At 35.9% G+C, this 27900-nt stretch overlaps 1 protein-coding gene and 1 long non-coding RNA gene across 3 annotated transcripts in view; one reads left to right on the top strand and one right to left on the bottom strand.

Annotated features, from left to right (window-relative positions):
• Positions 1-8: 8 nt before the first annotated feature.
• LOC310638472 lies at positions 9-4425 on the bottom strand. Its single transcript, XR_014492114.1, has 3 exons — positions 4355-4425; positions 2175-2306; positions 9-162 (listed from the first exon to the last, which is right to left on the bottom strand). It is a non-coding gene; the product is annotated as an uncharacterized lncRNA (long non-coding RNA).
• A 327-nt stretch (positions 4426-4752) lies between these two features.
• The window catches only part of MMP24 (matrix metallopeptidase 24), a gene marked incomplete at its 5' end in the record, with an annotated part of 39254 nt that continues 16106 nt past the window's right edge, over positions 4753-27900 (top strand). Inside the window, 4 exons of one of the 2 annotated variants that reach the window (XM_083357660.1) lie at positions 4753-4875; positions 18732-18880; positions 21189-21305; positions 27271-27575. In XM_083357660.1, the coding sequence (XP_083213786.1) occupies positions 4753-4875; positions 18732-18880; positions 21189-21305; positions 27271-27575 (694 nt within the window). Of the gene's footprint in view, positions 4909-18731; positions 18881-21188; positions 21306-27270; positions 27576-27900 lie in introns of both variants that reach the window. The other variant, XM_083357659.1, reaches the window with a different exon arrangement.

Here is a 27900-nt window from a genome sequence, read left to right as displayed (position 1 = left end):
AAGCTATATTATTTTAAGATGACATCAAAGACTCTTCAGAACAGTGAACTGCCACCCCCTTTGCAGCACTTGCCTCTTTATGTATTTCCTAAAAAGTTTATTGTACTTTTATTTATTTTTATATTATGAGCCTCCCAGAGTCCTTTGGAAGTTCGGTAATTCCTAAATCAAAAGAAATGAATTGTAGTAAATTTATGAAGTTACACTGGGTGAAAATATAGACATGGAATCTTTAAAAAGTCTTTTAAAATTAACTACATATTTCAAACTCTCTTGTTCTACATTTAATTTGAAACATTCACATAGACATTCAGTTGGATAGCATACAAGTTTAATAAATCATCATCTTCATCATTGTGGAAAACTCCTTTTCAGCCTACTAGAGTATGTTTTAAAAGATGGATTCATATATCAACTAACCCAAATGAGTACATGTTGTGCAACTATGCCAACATAAAACAAATTACTTTTATGATATAACCTGATAGGGGAAACTAGTCAGTATGTTCATAGTACTTAATATTTTCAGAAAAATTATCTGAATTGCCAAGCTGTTTTTCTCTAGGTACTTCTATAGATCTGTTTATTCTACTTCTATAGATTTGTTTATTAAACCTTCCTGAATAAAACAACTTCAGTTTTCTAAAAGGGCATATTTTATGGGGGGGGGGGGGGAAATACATGTTTCTGTTTTGTTTTAGTTTACCAGAAGCTCAACAACTACAAGCAGTCCTTGACTTATGTCTCTTTGTTTAACGAATGGTTCAAAGTTTGCAACAGTCTTGGAAAAAGTGCTTGAGAAGCACTTGGATAGTCAATGAAGAACGCCAGATGTTGGTGAACTACAGTCACTGGCTCTGCTGGGGCTACTAAGAGACTTCCACTTTTTTTTTAATATAGAAGCTCAGTAAGTTGCTGTAGCTGGAACAATTTATCTACTTTACCCTTGCTCAAAAACAAATACTTGCTGTGAAAATGTGGATATTCTACATATGTCTGTCTTAAGACTGATTATTTGATATGATTCTTAATGGATATTCAGCAGCTATTATAATTTTCTTTTCTATTAAATATTATGTTCTTTATACATCTAATTATGGATATACAGTATGTGTGAAAGAGCATATATATTTTCTGCTATTCATTAAGAAAATCATATTTATCTACATTTATCCAAGAACAAATGTCTCAGAACTAATAAAATAAATCCTATATTGATTTTACAACTGATGGCAGGTGATGAGGTAAAAGAAATTATATGAATTAATAGCAGTTTCTTCATAATCTTAATAACAAGGGAATGTCAGTATTGGTATTTTAACTACTAGCATTCTGCTTATTCAGACACGTCTACACTTGTCTTAAATCTCAGTTGGTCTCAGTGATAACTTTCAACTAATTTTAAACATTAATTTTAAAATTATGTACCTTTAATTAGTTAATTAAAATATATGCCTACTGTCTTAAAACCAAACTCTGGGTGGCTCACAACCAAAGCATAATGTATTTAAACAGTAGAAACAAAACAAAAATAAAGCTAGGAACAGAAGAAACTGGCACTACAATCAAACTTCCCAATGCAGCTCACAATAATATCTAACTTTGACTTCACCCTATTCCAATGCTTGAGGGAAAAGCCAGCCCTTGAGTGCTTTGTGGGAAGTTAAAATGGTAGGCTTTCAAAGGGAAAAGTGTTCCATAGGGCAGGGGCTGTGACAGAAAAGACGGATTTTCTATTTCTTGCAAGATGGTAACAATTAAGAGACTTCGAGCACGCCTACTTTATCTGAACTGATGGAATGGGTGGATATTGTCAGGGCAAATTAGCCCTGTTACATTTTATATATATAATTTTTATTAAAAACGTTTTTTAAAAAGTTAAAAACTAATACAAACTATAAAATAAGGAAGAAAAGAAAGAAGAAAAAGTACAAGAAAAAGGTTAAGGGAAAATAGAAAAGATAAAAACGAGACTTCTGATATTCTTCACAGCAGTTATAAGCACAATTATATTTTAACCTCGCTCTCTAAAGTTACACCGTGATATTTTTTTATATAATCTATCCTATCAGCATAAATCACAAGTTCATTTTTTTCATTTTTATACTAAGTCAAAAAGAGTTCTCCAGGCATAGGCTAAGATTCATAGACTAAGATTATAGAAAAGTCAATACCTTAGTGCCCAATGTGGAATCCTCTTCAATGACTTGTATCTGCTGTGGCGGTCTCGTCTGTCATTGTCGCTTCCATTTGCATTCTCTCCAAATCTTTACATTTTTCCAATCTCTTGCTTTCAATCTGAATCTCTGCAGTTTAAAAGTAAAAATCACTCTTTCCAATTTACTGGACCTAAATGGAATTTCCTTCTGTTTAAGTTTGTCAGAAAAAGTACTCAAACTGGAATTTCCTTAAGTAAAATTACATCTGTAATTCGTTTTGTGATTTTATGTTTTTTTCAAAACACAAACACCTGCTTTTATTTTGGAAACGTTGCATTAATTCTAGCCAACTTTCTAGTGGAGGGAGACGCAAGAACACAATCTTTGCTGTTCATCCTTTCAGCTTTCTGTACCATCTCTCGCACTGCTGCAGCAAGTTACTTTTCATGGGCACACAGAACTGCATGAATGAATTGCAGAGATGGCCTTTCTTCTTCACAGAAGAAGAATTGTATGCTTCTATAAGGCAATCCATAAAACTGCAAAATATGGAAATCATCATTTTTGACTATAATCAATTTAGTACAATATGTGCCTTATTGATTGAGGAAAGAAAGGAATTTCCATGCTATAATTAATGTTCTAAAAAGGAAGATAGCTGGAGCTTTGTCCATTGCACACTACAGATACTATTAATTTGGAAGTCTGACATTCTTGGAATTTCATTTTCCCAGGATTTGCATTAACACAGACTACGTTGACTTTGCCCAAATGTAATTTTCTTCATGACTACATGTTGCACTCAGTCACATAAGTACTAATATCTCTCAGAAGTAACATATTAAGAAGAAATATTTGCAAGGTAACAGCCTGTTAAGATGGCATTAAATATATTAAAAGTAAACTATTACTTTAAACATGCAGGTTGTTTTACAGTAGTTTTAAAGTAAAATTTAAGTATTCAAAAAATATATCTAAAATTACACCCAATATCTATCTCAACATTCAAGTAAGCACGTTCATCTTTTTTCTAAATACAAATTTTTCATGTCCAAAATTATTTTTCAATTATTAAGTAACAGATGAAGTGGATTTTCTTCCATGAAAGCTTATACCGTTATACATATACAGCATTTAGGGTGCAATAATATGGTCTCAGCCTTTGTAGGTTTAAGTTAAAGCATAATATCTGTGTTAAGAATATCTGCATTTAAACTCAAGTTATGAATACCTATAAATACCTACACAGGGCTAAATACTCTCTTCTTATTTATTCAGTCAATATGCTGGTTATATATTGAGGAAGGTATTTACAAAAATAGCATGTTTCTAAACCTGGAGGTAGGAACATCAGTAACTTGCACTGTGCTGATGAACTACTGATAGCTGAAAATGGAAATGAAGTTTTAGTAAGGAAAGTGGAGCACAGTGAACAAATGGGATTAATGTTAAATATAAAGAAGACCAAACTACCATAATGACAACAGGACAGTACAACCTTGGAACAACCTTGGAAATGACAGTTAAGATATTGAAAGTGGTTGGTAATTTCTGCCTTTAGGATTGCCTCTCAACGTAAAAGAATCAGCAGTCAAGTAATATGCTACAAACCAGCATTTTGTATGAGCTAATGGAAAAGATTATCCAAATGTATCTCTAGATAGAATTATGCAAGCCACAGTGTTCCCTGTGCTACTGTATGGAGGGGAAAGTTGAAGACAGTTGTGGCAACAACACAAAATGAAGTTCTCCTTTCCAAGAACAAAGAGACTGTTTAGTTTTTTCAGAATTAGCCAAGGTTGGCTAAGGGCTTCTACTTGCTGTATGCATAATAAAAAAGCAAACATCTTCACTATTGGCTATGCTGCTGTGCCATGGCATCTCAGAGGAATAAGATAATGATTTGACTTAATTTTAGCTTCTCATTTCCTAGAACCGAAGGGGCAAATCTTTATGATTAAACTTATTTCAATGGCTCTACTATCATAATGATTGTCATAATTAGGAGCATTTGGGAGACAAATAAATTTCTTAACAATTTCAAAGTAGTGAAAATGTCGATCATGAATTTTGAGGCTGAAGCCCCAAGCAGGTGGGCTTGATAGGAAGCCAAACAGCACACAGCACCCTTGTGTTGAGGATCTCTGCATCGAACTGAGTCTGAGCTGATGATTGAGTTTGCCTGTACAACTCACCATATTGCAGATTGAAGCATTTAATTTCATCAATTCAAAAACTGCGTATTGCCGCCCCTACTTTCAACAACAACTCCTAAACGGTTTCCTGCCCATCGCAACCCGCATATCCAAGCTAACTTTTCATCTGTTCAAATCAACCGGTTCTTTTTTTGCTGTTGTTGCTGGGAACTGCGGGCGCCCAATTCAGCCTTTTGCCGTAGTTTCTTTTACACCTCCAGCTGGCATAGCTCCCTCTCTTTCGCCACCCCAACTCCTCCCGCCCCTTCAAGACTTTTTGTTATTACCTCAAAGAACTGAGCGGGGTTGAGTTGCATCGCATCCTCATCCCACCTCTCTGGCCGAGGCGCATGCGCGGTCGGCCAGGCCCTGCTCTCCCTGCCTGAGCAGGTGCAGGGATGGGCCCCGCTATGGAGCGGAGGCAGCGAGGATGCTGCGGAGCCCCAGCCTGGGGGTGCCGTCGCCTGCTGCCCTTTCTCAGCGCCCTGCTCTGCGCTTGTGGAGACACTAGCGTCGGTCCGGTAGGGACGGGGAGCAGCGAGCTGCCAGCTCTGGTGGGTGCTGTGAGGGAGAAATAACAGGAGCAGGGGGCCGCCCGGAGAGGCTTTCCATTGCGGTGGAGGGGAGCGCAGCCGGGCGTCGCCTCCCCACCCCAAGTGGTCGCAGCCTGCCCCGCGCAAGATGCTCACCAAGCTGGGCTGAAGAGAAGGCAGGTTGAGTCATCCCTAGAGATGGGCGATGGAGCCATCCATACCAATTAGCCTTCTGTCTGGTTATCAGGGAGGGGTTGGTGAAGATGTTCCCCCTTTCTCTGCCAGCGTGGCTCTCTCCTTACCTAAATGAGGGGGGGGGCAGATCGTAGTGCCCCAGTGCTTTGGTGGCGGGCGGCCGTCTTCCTATTTCTCTCTGTTATAAGGAGGAAACGGAGGAAAGCGGGGAGAAACAAGGACAGGGAATATTTGGTTGGGTACCACCGTCCTGAATGGGTTGGAGGACTTTACACAGAGGCAGTGATGCAAAACAGTGGAGGGTTGAGTGACTTTCTCCCAGTAGGAAACAAGTGATGATGATACTGCAGGTCAAGGGAAAGCTCAGGTAATTGAAGCTCAGGGATTCAGGGAAAGTAAAAGCGAATGATTTCACAGACATATGAACCAGACAAATGGGCCATTCTTGGTGAGGTGGGGAGGGGTTGTAGTTCTGCTAGGCTGAAAACATTTCCTATATAGCCTTAAGGGTATGCTTCCCGTTTTCTATGGATTGACCTGCCAATATACAGTATCACTGTATCTACAGGTTATTGAAAGAGTTAATAATGCTTTGTGATTAGCAGTAGAAAAAAAACACAAAACACAAAAAGGAAATCTAGCTATGTCTTCAGATAGATTGGGTTTTTTTTATCATTACTGATGATGTGCTGATATAGTAATATTTCTGAGGTTTTCTGCAAGCTTTGATGACATTGTGTGAGACTGCTTCCAGTGGTATCAGCTCAGACAAACAAAAACCATGATGTGAATGCTGCTATTGAAGATATGCAGTGGGAATAATGTCACTTATTTATTAGATTGTTAGACTGCCTTTATTAGTTTATAAGTTACTCAAGGTGGCAAGCATGCATAATGCTCCTTTCCCCTGCTGTTTTCTCCACAACAACAATCCTCTGAGGTGGGTTGCGCTAAGACAGAGCAAAATTCAGCTTTCATGCAGAATATGAGACTAGAACTGAGAGTTTTCTGACTTCTAGTCCAGCGCCTTTACCACTATATCAACCTGGCTATTAAGAAATAAAGGAAGAGTTAGTTACTAAACACCATTTGTATCACTTGGAAGTATACATTGATAGCACACATTTTTAATGTTTTGGACACCATGAAGAATTTTGTTTCTATTCTTGACATTCTTGAATATGGTAATTTTAAGGTGGTATACATTTATGATGGATCCCATAAATAATAGGAAAGAATAAAGAAAGTCCATTTCCTGATTTTATTTGTATCCTGCCCTTATTATTTTTTTTTTACAAAACTCAAGGTGATGAGATATCCAACACACCTTCTTCCTCTTGTTTTTCCCACAACAACAACCCTGTGGGGTTGGTTGGGCTGAGAGACAGTGTCTGGCTCAAAGTCACCCAGCTGGCTTTCATGGCTAAGGTGGGTCTTGAACTCAAGGTCTCCTGCTTTCTAGCCTGGTGCCTTAACTACTATTTCCCTTGGCTCTCTTAATAAACTAAGGAAATATAACAAGTTACAGAGGAGTGGTGGCTGGGCCATCTAACTTATATGTAATTCTTAATGCACGACTGCATTTGTACGACCGAATCTTCCCATGGAAGCTGATGCTATGCCCAAAAAGTCTTGCAGTATGACGTTCAGTAAACTTATTTTGAAACTAAAGAAACTTCCTAAAACAGTTTGAAATAAGTATTTGGCAGGAGAAAAGATCTGCTGCTCAGAAAAGGTAATTTTTTGTAGAAATGCCAAGTAATTACTTAGATCACATCTTTTATATTAAATAAAAAAGACATTCTTCTGTTAGAATAAGAAACAAATGCTGTAGCTATACAGGTAGTCCTCAGCTTACAACCGGAATTGAGCCCAAAATTTTGTTGCTAAGTGAGACATTTGTTAAGTGAGTTTTGACCCATTTTACGTCCTTTCTTGTCACAATTGTTAAGTGAATCATTGCAGTTGCTAATTTAGTACCACAATTATTAAGTGAATCTGGCTTCCCCATTGACTTTGCTTCTCAGAAGGTTGCAAAAGTTGATCACATGACTCAAGGAGACAGCAACCGTCATAAATATGAACCAGTTGCCAAGCATCTGAATTTTGATCATTTGAGCATGAGGATGCAATGGTCATAAATGGATATAATTTTTTAATCTGTTTTTAACTTTTGTATTTTTTCTTTTAACCACCCTGTAAACCGCCCTGAGTCTTTCGGGAAAGGGCGGTATATAAATATAATAAAATAAATAAATAAATAAATAAGTATGAAAAATGGTCATAAGTCACTTCTTTCAGTGCAGTTGTAACTTTGTACAGTCAGTAAGTGAATTGTTGTAAGTCAAGGACTACCTGTACTTGATTTAGGGGGAAAAGTGCTGATATATACTGATTACAAAAATGATTTTGTAATGATGCTTTATATATGTGAGGGGAGAAGGTAAATGCTATCATTGATGGTTTAGATATGCCTTCAATATGCTTCTTGAAATCTAAATCTTGAAGAAGCCATATTTTGGCCTTTTTGATATGAATGGAGTATATTAAGCATAAATAACCTAAATACAAGTAGTTCCCAGTTTAAGAATGAGTTCTGTTTCCAAGGTTTGTGTTTAAATCAGATTTGTATGTAGGAATAGTATTTTTGTATGATACCGTATAAGTAGTGTTGTAAAATGAACTATTTTGCGTTTAACTTGAATCACTGGGTATTTAACTTGAATTTTGATACAATAAGCTCAATTTCTAACTATGGGTCTTCCTTTAAGCAGAACGTTCTTAATCTGGAGACTTGTATAAATACATTTTTCTGGATGGAAATAAATGATTCTACAAGCATAGAAATTGCTTTTCCAGTAATAGTTTTGAGTGACAGCTAACTATATTCACACATTTAACCTCATACATACAAAATAAATCTAAATGGTTTGGATATTTGATATGGAGAACTATCAAATGAGGAAGAAAAATACATAAAATAAATGCTATATTTTTACTGAAAGCTATAGTGGTTATAGTCTAAGAATTCTTTTCAGGTAGCTGGCAGCACACATTTGAGTGATGCTGTTACACATCAAAAAACATTTTAAACATTTGCTACTTGAACTCTAGAAGCAGCTGGTCTTCCTTTAATGCAAGACCTAGGTAATTTACCAACTTAATTTGATACTATATTGTGGAAATTTTCTCTGGAACACAATTTAAAGATGGCAATATTTGGATGGATTAGCTCTGGATTACTGAATCCTAGTTTGTAGAACCTTTCTCTACTACTCATCTCTGCCACTTACTCTGCTAAATTTACTCAACATTCAGGTGTAATCTCGTCTCCTATTGTTTTAGAGAGGTACCATGTCATAGCCTTTTAAGAAAAGCATTAACAGTAGAACCAATAGAAATGAGAAGTGAATACATTGCCTAGGACAGAGGTCCCCAACTTTTTGGGCACCAGGGACCGGTTATGTAGAGAGAGATTTTTTCTGCGGATCAGAAAAAATGGGGGGACCATAGGGGTTGTGGTTTTGTGTGCTGCCTGCATCCTGGACTTTTCTTGTTTGTGCGGCCCAGTTGCTGGCATGCCATGGCCCAATACCGCTCCATGGACTGGGGGTTGGGGACCCCTGGCCTAGGGAACATTACTGAGAAGAGCTTTATAAATTGGATTGTGAGAAGAATTGGTGAATGGGAAGATTGGATCCTGCAACATTATCCTGTGACACACATTCACTTTCATTTGTGAATGTATTCTTTCTACAGCTTTAAATTGGACAGGGTAGAATCCATATAAGTTGGCATCTTTCTTTTCTTGCCTCTAGAAATGTTCAGATAAGCTCCATAAGTACCTTCAGGAAAATGTTATGTTCAAATACACTAAAACACATTTTCTAGAGGATAGCTGACTTTGGAACACTTTCTCACAGGACGTTCAACTAGAACCAACTATGCAAATCTTTTCACACTTGATCAAGGGATTTTTATTTACCAAGGCACTTTAAGCTGATGTGATTGCCTCCACCTTCATTATAGTTTGATAATATTACTACATTTGTCTGTAGTAATAGTTGCATGAAATACTTTTAGCAATTCTTCAGATTCAGTATCCAAAAGGAACTTTGGAGTTGGAGACACAAACGTTAACTCTTGACTGTGTCACTTGAAAGTTGCTAGGTCATTTCCTGGGATTCCATAGTGGTCTTAAGGTGTTGTAAACAGGTGCTGAATTTGCACTCCCTCAAGCTCTAAAACACTTTCCGGAGATTGAATCTGAAATACTGTAGAGCCCTAGCAATTAGCCCTTGGTGCTGTTTTTGTATTCATTTGTTAAGTAATGTACTTCTTGTAGATTGAAGCAACAGATCAAAGAACATACATTGAAATTGTTTGTCTACATTAAAATTAAATAGCATGCAACCAGATTCACTAATTTGGCAGACAACCTTTGAAATGCCCGAGAAGCATTTTTATATTAAAATCAATATTTCCTTCTAAAGTAATATACCAGGAGATGTAATTCTAGAGAAGTAATTAACTAGTTGGTTTTGAGTAAGATCTACTAATTTTCATATTGATTTTATATATATATATATATATATATATATATATATATATATATATATATATATATATATATATATATATATATATATAAATTTTAAAAAATTTATACACACACACACACACACACACAAATATATATATATATATATATATATATATATATATATATATATATAAATTTTAAAAAATTTATACACACACACACACACACACACAAATATATATATATATATATATATATATATATATATAATGTATATGTATATATATGTGTATATATATGTGTATATATATATATATATATATATATATATATATATATATATATATATATATATATATATATAGTATTTAGTCAGCCACCAATTGTGCAAGTTCTCCCACTTAAAAAGATGAGAGAGGCCTGTAATTTTCATCATAGGTATACCTCAACTATGAGAGACAAAATGGGGGGGAAAGAATCCAGGAAATCACATTGTAGGATTTCTAACGAATTTATTTGCAAATTATGGTGGAAAATAAATATTTGGTCAATAATAAAAGTTCATCTCAATACTTTGTTATATACCCTTTGTTGGCAATGACAGAGGTCAAATGTTTTCTGTAAGTCTTCACAAGGTTTGCACACACTGTTGCTGGTATTTTGGCCCATTCCTCCATGCAGATCTCCTCTAGAGCAGTGATGTTTTGGGGCTGTCGCTGGGCAACACGGACTTTCAACTCCCTCCAAAGGTTTTCTATGGGGTTGAGATCTGGAGACTAGCTAGGCCGCTCCAGGACCTTGAAATGCTTCTTACGAAGCCACTCCTTTGTTGCCCAGGTGGTGTGTTTGGGATCATTGTCATGCTGAAAGACCCAGCCACGTTTCATCTTCAATGCCCTTGCTGATGGAAGGAGGTTTTCACTCAAAATCTCACGATACATGGCCCCATTCATTCTTTCCTTTACACGGATCAGTCGTCCTGGTCCCTTTGCAGAAAAACAGCCCCAAAGCATGATGTTTCCACCCCCATGCTTCACAGTAGGTATGGTGTTCTTTGGATGCAACTCAGCATTCTTTCTCCTCCAAACACGACGAGTTGAGTTTTTACCAAAAAGTTCTACTTTGGTTTCATCTGAGCATATGACATTCTCCCAGTCCTGTTCTGGATCATCCAAGTGCTCTCTAGCAAACTTCAGATGGGCCCGGACATGTACTGGCTTAAGCAGGGGAACACGTCTGGTACTGCAGGATTTGAGTCCCTGGCGGCGTTGTGTGTTACTGATGGTAGCCTTTGTTACTTTGGTCCCAGCTCTCTGCAGGTCATTCACTATGTCCCCCCGTGTGGTTCTGGGATTTTTGCTCATCGTTCTTGTGATCTTGTGTGGAGCCCCAGAACGTCTTCCATTTTCTAATAATTGCTCCGACAGTTGATTTCTTCACACCAAGCTGCTTGCCTATTGCAAATTCAGTCTTCCCAGCATGGTGCAGGTCTACAATTTTGTTTCTGGTGTCCTTCGACAGCTCTTTGGTCTTGGCCATAGTGGAGTTTGGAGTGTGACTGTTTGAGGTTGTGGACTGGTGTCTTTTATACTGATAACAAGTTCAACCAGGTGCCATTCATACAGGTAACAAGTGGAGGACAGAGGAGCCTCTTAAAGAAGAAGTTACAGGTCTGTGAGAGCCAGAAATCTTGCTTGTTTGTAGGTGACAAAATACTTATTTTACCGAGGAATGTACAAATTAATTAATTAGAAATCCTACAATGTGATTTCTTGGATTCTTTCCCCCCATTTTGTCTCTCATAGTTGAGGTATACCTATGATGAAAATTGCAAGCCTCTCTCATCTTTTTAAGTGGGAGAACTTGCACAATTGGTGGCTGACTAAATACTTTTTATTTTTGCTTTAGGCCATAATACAGATCTGTATACATTTATTGTAATGGAGAAATGCATTTTACATTTTTAGATGCTGCACACAACTGTTACTTTGAAAAGCATGTATCTTTCACTACAGTATCTGTGAAGCCGCCGATGTCAAAAACACCTATACAGTAGATTCTGTCCAATAGAAAGTTGCATCATAATCCTTCCCACACAGCAACTCTGAATTTGAACTAATATAATTTTTGGAGAGGATAGATTTTTGTACATTAGATAATTATTTTCAATGACATATCTGTCTGCAATGCTAGCCGAATATCCTTTTTCATGGTATTATGCTGGCATAGCAGTCAGTATATTCCAAAGAGACTTGTCTGCTGATGCAGCAAGTATTAGGACCGGCTTGTTAGTCATTGAGGCATACAATCAAAAATGCACTGTGCCCAGAGTTTACATTATAGTTTAATTATTTTAATAGCTATAAAACTGAAATGGTTGCAAACCAGTAGAATATGTCCTGTACAATCTGCTGACCAGTTCTGCTGCTGACTAGCGCTTTGCAGAAAAAGAAGTTGAAGAAAATATTTATATATTACAGATTGAAGAAGATAAGCTTTAACTTGGGAATTGCTTATGATAATTTGTATATTTTGGTTTTAATCCATACCTAACTATGACATAGGAAATCCCTGCATCTGATTTCCCCTCACTTAGATACAAAATCTTTATTCTTTTGATCATGTGCTGTATAAATGGTAATTATGGTGGTACAGTTTATGAAAAACCTTTAGATGACTAGAATGATGAATGTGAAGGACCTTGCTTTAGACATCAGAATTGCTGTTTATAATTGTCACTCCTTAGTTTTTAGAGAACTATTTAAGGTCTATTCATAGTCTTGTGAGGATTTTAAGCTTTTGACCTTTAAATATCAAACTTATAACACAAATAGATTTATAAATTTGTGTTTGTTTCAAAAACCATTTGCAGTCTACTTGAGTTGGGGAGAGTTACTGTTGTTCAAAAGTAAATCCTGAGCTCCTTTAGGCACACAAACTAAGATATTACCTATAGTTATTATTACAATGTCAAATAAAACAGTACAAATATTATGATCCATGTATGAATTTTTAGTTCATGCATACGATTTGCTATGTTTGATCAAGATTTTAACCTGATTACCACTCTACTTCATAATTATTCTAAAGTATTTATTCAAATAAATAAATAAATGATGGCAGTTCTTATTTTAATGATGAAAAATGGAAAGCATATCTATAAATAATTACAGTGATGTAATTTCTTTGCATTTTTCTATAGTTTTACAATAGTTTGGGGTATTTTTTGGAGTCTTGCTGACTCCTAGTGACTGCCTGGAATAGTCCTTGGAATTTCCTTGACTAGATTTTTTGAAAGTGGGTTGCTGTTGCTTCTTCCTAGGGCGAGAGAGAGACTGGACCAAGGTCACCCAATGGGCTTTGTGCCTATGGTGTGGCTAAAACCCCCAGTCTCCCAGTTCCTAGCTTGGTGCCTTAACAATATCACCAAACTGGCTCTATATTAGTCCACAAGTTTACAATTCTTCTATAGCTGCATCTTAGGAAAAAAGCTTGGGACTGTAATGTTTATTTTCTTTATAGTAATAATTTAAATATAATAAAGTAAACTCTTTTTTGTAACTCCTAGATTTCTGGTTTTAAGATGACAGCCGTAAAAGTATTTTAAATACACATATACATACATACATACATACATACACACATACATGATCGTTAAAACAGACTATTACTTGATACCAAAGTTCAGTATTAATAAATGAGAATAATTGCTTTTAGATACTTAGCATCCTTGCTTCTACTCCTATCTTTCCCAAAGGCTGTAATAAGACCTTGATATTGCATTTACTACAAGCAAATTAAAATGCTTATCTTAGAATAACATGCTTTTATTATCCTTTGTATGGACAAATAAAGCTCCTTCTCCATTATTTCTAAATGGACAGGTCACATATAAGGAAACTAAAGTAATATTCATAAGAGGATACTCTATGATGGGGAAGTAACCAGTCAGCAGTTTAAAGGACCTTATAGAGGACAGAGTGTCTTTGTACATATGAAAAATATAAACTTTAACCTTATAAGGAAGAGCGTCCATTAAACCAAGGGGAAGTGGATACTTTGTCTCATCCATAACTACTTTTGTCCCTATAGGACAGATCCAACAACTGTCAGATCCAACAATTGTTGCTGAATAAATATTTCTGAATAAATATTTCTCTTTATTGGTTGGCCTCCCTTACAAGTAGTCCTCACTTAACGACAGTAATTTGGACTGGAATTTCCATTGGTAAGCAATGCAGTCATAAAGTGCAATGTCTATTTGTGACTATTGTAATCAGGCTTTGTCTAAGGAACAAGCTTTCTTTTGGGTACTGATTTCCCTGTAAATTTATTGGAAAAGGATTTGCTTTGTTTTATTGGGAATGGATTTGCTTTGTAAGCCTGGAGCATTGGTGTTTTTTGCATCAAAAAGGCTTGTATTTACAGTCCCAGAGAAACACCCTTATTCAGATCTTGCTCTGATCTCTATCCTGGCTTCCCTTCCCTTTTTTGTTTTTTATCCCCAGTATATATGTTCTTTTCTTGGCTTGGTTGGATTTTGATGTCCCTGGATTTTAGACCTTGCTTTTGAAGTTCAGCTTTTCCAGTCTATTCTTTGAACAGATGCCTCTTTGCTTTGGATTGAGGGCATGACCAAGTATTTTGTCATTTGAAGTAGGCATTGCTTCTGTCCCTGCCCTTGGACCCCACCCTACCCCGATTATTCTTTATTCTTTACCGTGCTTAGCCACAAACATGTCTGTGTTCATCCTCATGGTGACTATCTTCACCCAGTGATGTATTATATTTACAAGTTAGATCTGATTGCTGTTGGCTTTCCACCCCATCTTTGTGCTGTTCAAGCTGTGATCCTCTTCATGGACAAATTCTCTGATCTTCTTATGGGATCTGCCTAATCATATATGATTCCCCATAACTTTTCACCTACATTTGTCCTTGACTCCCCAAACAGCTGAGCAAATTGGAAATAGCATTCCTAAACTCTCCCATTCTGCTATTAATTCTTCCTCCCATAATCCCACCTTCCATTTACATCCTCGATTTACTACTATTCATTTAGTGGCTATATGAAGTTATAATAGCACTAAAAAGTGATTTACAATCTTTTTTCAGACTTACGACAATTGTAGCATCTCCTGGTCATATCATCAACATTCAGACATTTGGCAACTGATACGTATTTATGATGGTTGCACTGTCATAGGGTCAGGTGTTCACCTTTTGTGACCTTCTGACAAGCAAAGTCAGAAGCCAGATTCAGACTCTGCCTGAACAATTAATTTTTAAGTGAATCTGGCTTAACAATTAATTGTTAAGTAAATTAATTATTAAGTGTTAAGTGTTATTAATTTAATAACTGCAGTGATTTACTTAACTGTGGCAAGTAAAGTCATAAACTGTGGCAAACTCACTTAACAACTGTATTGCTTAGCTATAGAAATTTTGGACTCAACTGTGGTCATAAATCAAGGATTTCCTGTACCCTATCTCCTGCTGAAAGTTTTTCCACTCATGATCGTTTTTGTATTGCTTATGAACTTCTTCCTCACCCTGATATTCAGTAAAACCCCACTGCAAGTGCTGATTTTTAATTTTATACTTACGTCACTTCTTGCCACACTCCCCCTGGGAAACAGGGTGCTGGATATGTGGGCATGTACTCCTTTTGAATGTGTTAAATTAAGTTCTTTGCTTCTCTTTGTTTCTGCTCAAGTTGGTGAGTTACATGCTGTGACTTAAGCTTGTCTTTTAACCTCTAGTTCCTCTATTAATATTTATACAGATAGCTGTTACTCTTTTTGAAACTATATCACTGTGGCCGTCTTTGCCAAAACCATGGGTTTCTCACATCCTCTGGTTCTTTGATTCAGAATGCTGATTTGTTTCCATTTTACTTAGGCCATTCTTCCCTCTGCTGCTGCTGATATTAAAAGGCCATTCTCAATGGCAATGAACTTGCTGATTCTTGTGTTAAATATACTGGTCTCCTGTGGTTTCCATACCAGGTACTTTCCTACCTCTTTTTTTATCTTTGCTGTCTGCTCAAAAACTGGACCCAGCCTGGAAGAACTAGATGCAAACAGCATATTTTCCTAGCCCTCAGAGAATTCTTCGGGCTCTGGATGGTCTCCTGCTAGGAACGACTGAAATACTTTGCTTAAAATTGTACTACTTAGTGTTTATTCCAGGACCATTAAGAATATAAAATCTTCAGTTGTGCTTATTAATGAGCAATTGTTTGATTATTGTCAGTTATTTAGGGAATTTGTATTATTTATTGAAGACCAGTCGAATTTGATGGGCAAAGCAAGGGGCGTTAGAATTTGTATCTTTTCCCCAGCTGCAGCTAAGAATTTTTTTTATATTTGAAAGGGCTTCTTTTGCTTTCACCTCTATAATTTCATCATAAGTAAATATTTTCTTCTTAGCAGATATATCAAAGCGGGGATGTTAGGGACAATAGCCAAATACCAGATATTTTTCATAAAACTATGACTATTGTGATCTCCCTAGTCAGTTCTTGTTTTTTATTCTTATGGCCCAAATTGAGGCCAAAGAAGCCACAATATGAAGCAAGACAGTCCTTCAGTATTGCTGAAAGCTCTGGGTTGCAAAAATGACTAGAGTTTGAAGTTTTTGCATCTCTTTGCTGTTGTCTGGTGGGTATTTGGAGTTTAAATGCAGATCTGGTCTCCATTATACTAAATATTTATTTTTGAAGTTATCTATGCATCACCTGATTTGGTTAGGTCTATGAGGGTTACTTTGCAGTTTTTGTTATACATTCTAGTAAGGGTCATTTGGAGTGTGTACCAGTGTATTAGCACATGGCATTGTGGTGTAGTTTAAAATGTTATTTTCAAATCTAAATAAAAATAGTGCAATATCCCTTACCTTGACGTGTGATTAGTCAGGACAGATTTTCTCCTCCTACAGTACGAGTGCACCTGCTTGCTACTAAGAGGTAAGGAAGTATATAAGCAGGTCATTGATAAGATACCTTAATGTTCTATCAACCTCTTATTCTACACTATTTTACCGAGAAATAGATTGAATTTATTTAAGTTGTGGTCTTTCCCAATGCTTGACAAATCTGCAACCAATCCAACACAAAGATTTGCAACTATTGTATATTTTATGTTGGTAATGCTTTTTATGGAAAACCTAGGTAATGATATCAATTAAAATTGCTAAGTTCTCACACCAGATTTGATGCAGACAAAAGGCATTATTCCTGTATAAGTAGACGGTATTATAAAGCTTGAGAAATTCCCAAGATTCTCAGAAATATAAAACAGTATTGCTGGGGGAGGGAATGGAAAAAAATTTGGATTGGTGCAAAGGTTTCAAAAACTGCCCAGTGAGAAATAGGTATGATCAACGGTCATGGCATGCTATTGGCATTGCTGATGGAAAGGAAGTTATAGAAATTTGGGAGGAATAGAATGGGCTGTCTTCCATCCCTGGAATCCTGAAAAGAATTTCACATTGCAACACTGGATTATAGTTGCCATTTCTTCTGTACTATTACCAGTGTTGATTGACCAGACTGTGACTTCGTATTATGAAATAGGAAGGGTATTATAAAATGCACATGGATGAATTTAAGAAATTTAAGTGCATTAGTGGGAAAATTACACTTATCTCCCTGCATAGGTTATTATCTTACCTTCATTTTTCCAGGCACTTGTTGAGACCTTGGCTTTCTGAGAGAGAGGGCAATTTGGAAGATATATGTAGGGAGATATGGCACGGGATAGGGAAAGATTAAGTGCCACTCACTCATCTTCAAGCTTTCTTTTTTTTAAAAAAAAAACATTCCTCAGCAACTTTTGCAGAAGTAGTTTGCCATTGCCTTCTTCCTAGAGCTGAGAATCACCCATCTAGTTTTCATGCTTAAACAGAAGTTCTAGACAGGACTAGAATTCACAGTCAACAGGTTTCTAACTGAGTGTCCTTAATCACTATATCAGTGTTTCTCAACCTTAGCAACAATAAGTTGTCTGAACTTTAATACCCAGAATTCCTTAGTCAGCAATTCTGGGATTTGAAATCCATCCATCTTAAAATTGCCAAGGTTGAGAAACACTCTACCACGTCAAACTGGTTCTTGAATATAATCTTAAACAGTCTTAAATATTCATATTTCAATCTATTGTTTCCACTTTTGCTATATCTTTGGTCATATCATACCTTTTGCCATGGTTTGATCTAGTATGCCTTCTTAGTGCTGATTTATTTAGCGTATGGCTGGTCACACACAGAATTAAAAGCACTTCATATTTACAAGTTAGAACAGTTAAAACAATTTTTTTTAAAAAAAGAAGCAATTATAAAACCTAAGAGGAAAACAGAAATAACATTTCAGAGTTTAATGTTGAGTTTGGAGATCCAGTCAGTAGCTGCCGTTGTTACGCAGAGGAAGTCCTTAAAATCTCCTGGGTATCTTCTATTAGTGCATTCCCTCACTATATGTTGGATAGTCTGTCGGGGAGCCCCGCAATCACATTGTGCTGAAGGTGTCTTTCCCCATTTATACAGATAATCGGCACACACCCTATGAGTCGTTCTAATTCTATTATATGTCACCCATATGTGTCGGGGTAGATTAAATCCTGGAGGTATACTGTTAGGATTAATATGCTCAGAAATATCTTGGGAGGTATAGCTACTCCATGCTGATGTTTCTCAGCCAAACCACAGTATAGAAGCCACAGTATGTGAAATGCTCTCTTGGGAGACTTTATATTTGGAAAAATGTTGGACAAACTAAATCTGTAGTCAATCATATTTTTATGCATAAAATATCATAGCAACTAAAACGAGAATTGTGTACAGATAAAATATCTGAATTTGCATACACAACCAGAAATTTAACAATGCCTGTAAAGTTGGTAGGACATCATCGCCTTTTGCAATTATTCTTGTCCTATACTTATCCTCATATATTTAAAAAAGGAAGAAAGGTGAATACATCAATTGTGAATTCATGTTTCAACTAAAAATGAAACAAGCCAAGTGTGTGTGTGTGTGTGTGTGTGTGTGTATGTACTGTTAAGTTGGGCTATTTTTTAAATGTGGTTTTCCTTTGTCTTATTTTCAGAGTTGGTTAAAAACCTATGGTTATCTGCTTCCATCTGATACAAGAATGTCTGCTCTGCTCTCAGGAAAAGTTATGCAGTCTGCAGTCACCACTATGCAGCAGTTTTATGGCATCCCTGTAACAGGAGTGTTGGATCAGACCACTATTGAGTAAGAATGATTTTTGCAGATATTTGAAAATAATGTTCTTGCCCAGACCATTATCTATAGCATCATGAAACTTTAAAATGTGAGCCTGATAAATTTGCTTGGCGTATGCATATACTCTAAGAACGAATATGGTTTGAAATCTGAGTCAGATTGGCAACCATATCTCTTTCATCACTTAAATCAACATTCTCAACCTTGGCAATTTTAAGATGAGTGGGCTTCAATTCCCAGAATTCTCAGCCTAGGCAGATGTAATTAACTTCACATCCCAAAGAATTCATCTAGGGATTTCTATTGATTTAACAATTGGTTTAGCAGATACTGCATAGGTCATCAGATAAAATGGGGATAGAAATATATGCTGTATGTAATGGCGCTAGGTTTTAAATGTTATTGTATATGTGTGCAGGTATTATGGCCTTATACTATAGTCATTCTGTATAAAAGTAGACCTTAATTAACGATCCTAATTGGGACCAGAAGCTTCATCACTAAGTAAAGCAGTCATTAAGCAAAACACCACACAACAGCCCTGCTTAGCAACAGCAGTTCTGACAATCCTAGTTGTGGTTGTTAAGTAAGATATCATATACAACATGCAACCTCCTGCTGGCTTCCTCCACTGACTTGCTTATCTGAAGCCAGCTGGAAAGGTCACAAATGGTGATCATATGACTGCAGGATGCTGCAACTCTTGTAAATGCATGACAGTTGCTGAATGCCTGAATTGTGATCACCTGACTGCAGGGACACTGTGACTGTCAAAAGCACCATCATAACTCTGGGAGTCATGAAACAAATGGTCATTAACAAGGATTTTCTGTACACAGAAGTACTATGTGCGTGGAACCTGGTTTGCATAAATCCCACAAGTATCTTTTTTTCATTTCCAGCTTCCAGTATATAGTACAGAAGTAATTTTGTGATTCCTTAATGAATTGATGGTCTCAGGACAATGAATATATCTGTCAACATCCAGCTCAAGAATCCATATAAAACTCCAGGTTTATTCCGTTTCCGAAAATCTTACTGTTTATTGAATACACTGCATGGTAATGTCAAAGCAAAACTTAACTGTGAGGTTCCAACACCAAATCATAGACTTAATAATTTTCCCAGCCAAACCTCCAACGTCTTACATAGTCCATATAAACAAGTTCACTTTGTTATAGGAACCATCTGCTTCAAATCCACACCTGTTATGGTGTCCTTGAAAAGGTTTCAGGCCCTCATGGTCTTCAGCAGAATCGTAGAAGTTTCGTTTCTCCATCTAACCCACTCGAAAGCAACACCTCCCCCCTTACTCTAAAGGCAAGTTGAAATGCAGAGCCACATAGCTTCCAAAATTTCATCCTTGACAATATCAGATAATGTTTTTACTGTGCAATCACACAATTTCAAAAAGTTTTAGGGGACTAAGATTCCATTACCTTCTATTGCAGCCTTCCTGTTTTCTCCATAGTTTCGTCCACTGAAAATCCATTATGGAACAAAATAACTCATTATGGACTGGTTGCTAATCCACCTGAAAGTATTTTAACATTATAAAATGTAATGCAGATAGTCCTTGACTTACAACTGCAACTGAATCCAAAATTTCTGTTGCTAAGTGAAAAATTAGTTCAGTTAGTTTTGCCCCATTTTTTGACCCTTCTTGCTACAGTTGTTAGCTGAATAACTGCAGTTGTTAAGTTAGCAACACAGTTGTTCAGTGAATCTGGCTTCCCTATTGACTTTGCTTTTCAGAAGGTTACAGAAGGTGATCCTGGGATATAGCATCTGTCAGAAATATGAGTCAGTTGCCAAGCATCTAAATTTTGATCACTTGACCATGCGGATGCTGCAATAGTTGTAAGTGTGAAGAATGGTCATAAGTCACTTTTTCAGTGCTGTTGTAACTGAATGGTTTTACTGAACTGCCTGTAACTATATACAGTGAAACAAAGCTCTCTACTGCCACACATGGTTGAAGTTCCAGAGATGGAATTTTTCACTTTCTTTTTAGAGGAAGAAATTTTGACATAGCTGATACCTTGTAGTCTTTTCCAAACTAACTAGCTCCAAAGTTCAAACTTACTTCTCTAACCAATGTCAAAATTGCCTTTTTAATCTCTTTTGGTATACTTTCTCTAGACTGGCCAGAACTTTAATCTACCTTGACCAACAGATAGGCCATCAAGCATGTCCAAATTGATTGGCAATTATTTTCAACTCTGCTAGATACATCAAAAAAAGAGGCTGAAATGGCTCAAAGCCCTATTTTTGTACCATATATTCCTGACTCATCAGGAATCTTTTTACTTTCTAGGTGGATGAAAAAACCTCGCTGTGGTGTTCCTGATCATCCCCATCTAAGCCATAGACGAAGGATTAAGCGATATGCACTTACTGGACAAAAATGGAGGCAGAAGCATATTACCTACAGGTATAACCCAACATGTTAACAATTTAGTGGAGTTTATACTTTAAATATTATTCCCACCAGCCTTGGCACTGATTCATATTCCTTGCTCAAGGGGAAACTTGACTGGGAATTCTAGGTAGTATAGTCCCAATACATGTGGAAACAAACATTTTTGAATATAATTTTTTTATAATATGTGAATTTGTTTATGGATGTAAAACTTCAGTTCAGTGACATAGTCTTTTCAGTGCATTTTAATAATAATAATAATAAAATAATAATAATAATATATATTATAGAGGGAGAGAGAGAATTTTAAGGGTTCTCTTCTGAGCAACTTTCAACTGGTTCTGTTGGTTCTTGTTTTAAAGTAAGCTTCAAAATTGTTTTATTTTATCTACATTTTAAATGAAAGCTGTTACAGAATGCATTGCTATTTTCGCTTTTTTTGGTCAAAGATTGTATGTTGTTATTCATTTAGTTAACTAGCTTACTGTATTTAAATTAGCTGATTATACATTTTAATTGAATTTGTGTGATTCCTACGTAAGTTGATTTGAGAATAGTAGTCTTGAAAATATTTTAAATCAAAGAAAAATAAATTTTCTTCACAAATTGATTTTCAGCATGGGTTTTGTGAGATTTTGCAAGTTGCATAAAAGGTAGAATCTATTTATTTTAGGGAATAATGAAACAGATCTTTATAGCTTACTTAATATAAGATTTTTTAAAAGCTGTTTGATGTTACAAATAACAATGAGTAAGCTAGATGTATATTCAGTCATCTGTTACTTTTGTAGCATATCATCATGATATGTGCTGTTGTCATAATTAGTAAAAGCTTGAAGATCAGGTTTGATCAACTGATTTTGTTCAAAAGACAATGTCACAATGTGACTCTTCCTTTTCTTTTTAAAGTTCTTTAATGTTTTATTTTTGCTATCTTTGATTTAGTGTCTGACATGTTATTCTTTCTAAATATAACTCAAAGATAGCTGTTTTCTCTTAATTTATTCCAGATTTGCAAGACAGAACTGATTACAGTACCAAGTCTCCTTCGGGGAAAATGCTACACATCTGTCTGTCTAAATCAGGGGTGAGCAAATATGGTCCCTTTATGACCTATGGACTTCAACTCGCAGAATTCCTGAGCCAGCATGGCTGGCTCAGGAATTCTGGGAGTTGAAGTCCACAGGTTGTAAGGGGCCATAGCTGCCACCCCTGATCTAAATCAATGTTCCTCAACTTCAGTATGCTGGCTGGGGAATTCTGGGAGTTGAACTTCACACATCTTAAAATTGCTGAGGTTGATGAACACCGATCTAGGCAAGAGAGAGCCATTACATAAACATACTATAACCACTTGCTTTCAAGGGCCCTCACCACCACTGTTCATTCAGGAGAAGAGAGAGAAGAAAATATTGAGTTAAACACTTGAGAAAATATATAGAAGTCCCAAACATCTTTGCACTGCAGTGCACAATTAGCTATTGTCAGGGTGGCATCACTCTTGCCTGCAACAAACATTTAGATCTAGTCAAGCAGCATCCACTAAGGGGGGAGGGGGGAGAGACCACTGATTTGCTCTCAATTCCAGGAATGAAAGCTGTCCACCCTATTAATGTTCAAGTTTAGGACTGGTTGAATATTTAGAAAATACAAGATGAAATTTTTCTTTCTGCATAGCTAAAATTGCCAATTTAGGTAGTTTTAAGTGTGTGGAAAAACAGTATGGAGTACTGTTGTTCAGTTCATAACTCAATGGACATAATCTCACCATGTTTGTTATTAATTGATTTTTTGGACCTTTTATCAGTACCAGTGTTATCAGTACCTAGCCACTCTGTCTTTTGTCAGCCTCTTTTCCAATTGTTTTAAAGTATCAGGGGTTTCTTCAGCCTTTACATTAAATGTCCAAAATATTTAAGCTATAGCTTCATAGTTAGGTCTTCCACTGAAGGATCTGTGGTTACATCTGCTATAACTGAACCTTTTGTTGTTGGTCCAACAACAAATATCTTGTTGGTCCAAGATATTCTCTAGCAGTACAATTCAAAGGCATCCTTTTGATTTATCAAACTTTCTGACAATTCAGCTTTCACAGTCATTTGTAATAATTATGAAAAACATAGATTTGATAACATATACTTTGGTTGTCATTGGGTTCTATTTTCATTTGAATATTTTGTCTAGGCTTATTGTAGCCTTCTTCCAAGTAGCAGGTGTATTGTTTCTTTCACCATCCCTGTAAAATGTTGAGCCTAGGAAGATAACATTTGTTACCGTTTTAACTACTAAAACTAATCGTTTTCCTCCTCATCTTCCTTTTTCTACTTGCATTGAATTTTGATTAGTGACATAATTTAGGTTTTTTAATATATATATATATATATATATATATATATATATATATATATATATATATATATATATATATATATATATATATATACAGTGCAAAATATATATATATATATATAATCAGAATATATCGCATCAGAATAGCTTTTGCACTGTCTTCTTTCACCTTCACCAAGAGATTCCTTAAGCCTTCCTCATGTATACTAGCAAAGTGACATCAGTATATTTGAGGCTGTTATTTCTCCTTGCAATATTAATGCTAAATTCCATTACTTCTAGTCCAGCATGTATTGTGCATATAACTTAATTAAACAAGGTGACACTTTAAAACTGTACCATCCCTTCCCCATTGTGAATAATTTAGTTGCCTCATATTCTATTCTAACTGTTGCTTCCTGATTATCATGCAAATTATTCAATAGATCAATGGGATGGCTTGGTACATCCAAGATAGTTTTAGGACTATCTATAATTATCCCCTTCATATAATCAATAAAGCAAAAATTAGCATCTTTTAAGAACCTTCTTTCCTTTTCCGTTTTTCATCAGATGTTAGCAATGTGGTCTTGGATGCTCCTGCCTCTTTTAAATTAGGCTTATACATCTGGCAGCTCTTGTTGAAATATCAGTTACAAAATCTCTATCCTTTCCTTACAGGCAAGGGAGAGAGCCATGGTAGTTAAGCAGTTTGAGCTTCCTTTGACACTGTTTTACATATATATATATATATATATATATATATATATATATATATATATATATATATATATATATATGTGTGTGTGTGTGTGTGTGTGTGTGTGTGTGTGTGTGTGTGTGTGTGTGTATGTATATGTATATGTATTTATTTATTTTATTTTATTTTATTTTTTTATTACATTTATATCCCGCCCTTCTCCGAAGACTCAGGGCAGCTTACAAGCTTAGCAGTAGCCTTCATTCTATGTATATGCCTGCTTGTTAGGGCTTTCACACACACCCCAAGCGGCATTATTACAAAGTCAGCTTAATTGCCCCCAACAATCTGGGTCCTCATTTTACCTACCTTGGAAGGATGGAAGGCTGAGTCAACCTTGAGCCTGGTGGGATGCGAACCTGCACTAATTGCAGGCAGCTGGTGTTACTTAAGGAGGCATTAGCCCACTGCATATACATATACATATACATATACATATACATATACATATACATATACATATACATATACATATACATAAATAAAATGGATGATTTTCAGTTCCTTGGCTACTGCTGTATTTTCTGTACAGTATTTGCTTACAAACCATGAAATACTTTAACTGTAAGATTTGTAAGTTTTTAAACAGCTTTGCTACTTTGCTACATCAACTCCTGCAGCTTTGTTGCTAGTGATGTTTTCAAGGGCCCATTTAACTTCATTTTCCTGACTATCACTCTCTAGCTCAATGGTCAAACTTTTTTTTTTGATTCGGGGATTTTTTTAATACAATTATTCTTTATATTTACACTATCTCTTCTTTTAGCCCTATTTGTCTTATATTGTGCCTACAGTATTGTTGCATAAAGGTTTTCCTGTGATTTTCTTAGTAAATAGGAAATAGAGTTCTTTATTGGCCAAGTCTGATTGGACATACAAGGAATTTGTCTCCGGTGCATAAACTAAATCTCTTGGTCTTTCCATTCCATTGTTATCCTCAATTTCCTTGCAGTGCTTACAATATTTAGATACAGCTATTTGCTCTTCTCTTGAATATAATATTTAGTTGGGCAATTTTTCTTCTCTCTGTGTTGCCTTTTGCTTTTTGCCTTTATTCAGCTATTTTCAGTGAATCAACAGACAGCTGGAGGATTCCCCTTCCAGTATCATATTGTCATTGTCCTGGTCGTAAATGTCTGTTTAGTTTTGTGGGAAGAATACTGGAGGATATTTGTCATTTTCTTATTCAAAAAATTGTTTTTACTCTGACCCTCCTGGGAATGTACATTCCAGTGATAAAACTCATAGTATATTCATTAGGATATGCATCTCCATTATAAGGTAAATGCCAGACACAAGCAACCAGAATAGCTCCGAGGTTTAGGTCAAGAGATTTCTTTATTGTTTACAAGAATCTCATCAGACTGTCTGCCTTCCCTTGGGAAAGCCTGAGATAGCCCTAAGTATTTGATTGCATATGCTCCCTCCCCTTTATGGAGTCCAGGCTGGAATATCTTTTAACTCCCCCTACCAGAGCCTCATTCTTTTCAGTCATTGATTCCACCACTGATAACAATCCACGTAGGAAAATGTAGGACAAGAGCTGTTTAGGAATTCTAATGTCAAAGACAGTTAAAAGGCTTTAGTAAGACAGTGAAGGGATGGATCAGATTACTTTGATTTCTTTGGTTTACTATTGCATTTCTTTATTTATTATGTTTTCTACATAACACTCCAAAAGGAAGTATGTATGTCAAAAGCAGCATACTTCTCAATGCATACTCACTATTACTTGAAAACATGAATGAGGAGGTATTGTAGTTAGCCATATGGAAACTGAATGTTAGTCTGCTGTATAGGTTTCTGATCAAGCAGAACTGTTCTTAATGATGTTAAAACCCTTTGAAGACCTCTGTATGGTAACTCCATACAGAGTTGCCAATTCCTCCTTGGAATGTCCTTGCATGTAATCAATATGCATAATTTTATTTCCCTTTAACCCCAATATCTCTGGTGTGTTGTGATTATTTAGATCTATAAGAAAGATTTGTTGTCCAGTTGCTGAATAACTTAAATTTACAATTAGGATTCTAAAATATCTATGCCTTGTACTTGGTTATCTAGAAGATGTTATAGATACTCCAGTATGAACATGATGATCTAATGATAACAAATAATATAACAGCCTTCTCCATTTCCATATTAGTCTCAGAATCTCAGATGTATCTTTTTGATACAATTAAGTATGAATAGATCAGAGCCGAATAATTACTAGATAAAAGTTGACAAAACAATTCTATAATATATATTTATAATATAATATTTTGTCTTCAATATCACATTTATGAATTTGAAATGGTTTGAATTAAAACCTTTTACACATTTTTACTTTTCTGTGACTCCTTGTATAAGTGCCATTTATTCTCTTTTTCCCCCTGATAAGAATGGGCTAGTTAAGGGCCTGTTTATCCATACAATGAATCTAATATTACTTTCAGAATCTATAGTAAATATGTGGAAGGTTGAGTGTTGTAGTAATTTTGTTGAGTAGCTTTGTATGTTCCAAAATTTTAGACTTGAATCCTTAGGCACCCTTCAACCATACTGGTTTAATCCAGTGTTTTTCAAACTTGGCAACTTTATGATGTATGGAGGTTAACTCCCAGAATTCCTCAGCCAGCAGGGGATTTGAAGTCCACACATCTTAAAGTTACTGAATAGAAATTCAGTACCATATTTCATATTGTTTTTACATTAAAATATTTGGTAAGAAACAATTAAAAAATGGTTAATCCATAACTTCATAACTGAAATACTTTCAAACAATATTAAAAAGTTACCAAATTTATTGTTGCAATTGTACTAACCCAAAACTTGAATGAAAATTTCTCATGTAAAAAAACAATCATTTTATAAGTTTTAGATATGTTCTTCTTCTCCTTCATACAGTGTACACAACTACACCCCCAAGGTTGGAGAACTTGATACAAGGAAAGCCATCCGACAAGCATTTGATGTTTGGCAGAGAGTGACTCCACTTACTTTTGAAGAAGTTCCTTACCATGAAATAAAAAGTGACAGAAAAGAGGCAGATATCATGATATTTTTTGCTTCTGGTTTCCATGGTGATAGCTCTCCTTTTGATGGGGAGGGTGGATTTCTAGCTCATGCTTATTTTCCTGGACCAGGAATAGGAGGTGATACTCATTTTGACTCAGATGAGCCCTGGACACTGGGAAGTTCTAATCATGATGGTAAGAGGCTGTATACATTAACGGTATAATGCTATAACAGTAGAAGAAAAATTTTAGAAGATATTCTTGATAAGGTTTCAGACTTTCACAAGGAAAGAAGTACCCTCACTCTTATTCTAATGGGATTTCTGATATGAACACAATCCAAAAGTTGGGAATGCTGATGGATAAAACCAGAAAGAGTCTTATTTGATTGAAGTTGGAAAGAAATATAACAAATAATTATATAGCATTCAGTCTTTCAGGCAAAGTACTGTTGTGATGGGAGTTAGTTAGACATAACAATTCAGGGGCTTTTGAAATAAGTGATAATAAAGAAATGGGG

Source organism: Vipera ursinii (assembly GCF_947247035.1).
Source record: "Vipera ursinii genome assembly, chromosome: 3".
Classification (NCBI taxonomy): Eukaryota; Metazoa; Chordata; class Lepidosauria; order Squamata; family Viperidae; genus Vipera; species Vipera ursinii.
This window is presented reverse-complemented; position numbering and strand designations above follow the sequence as displayed.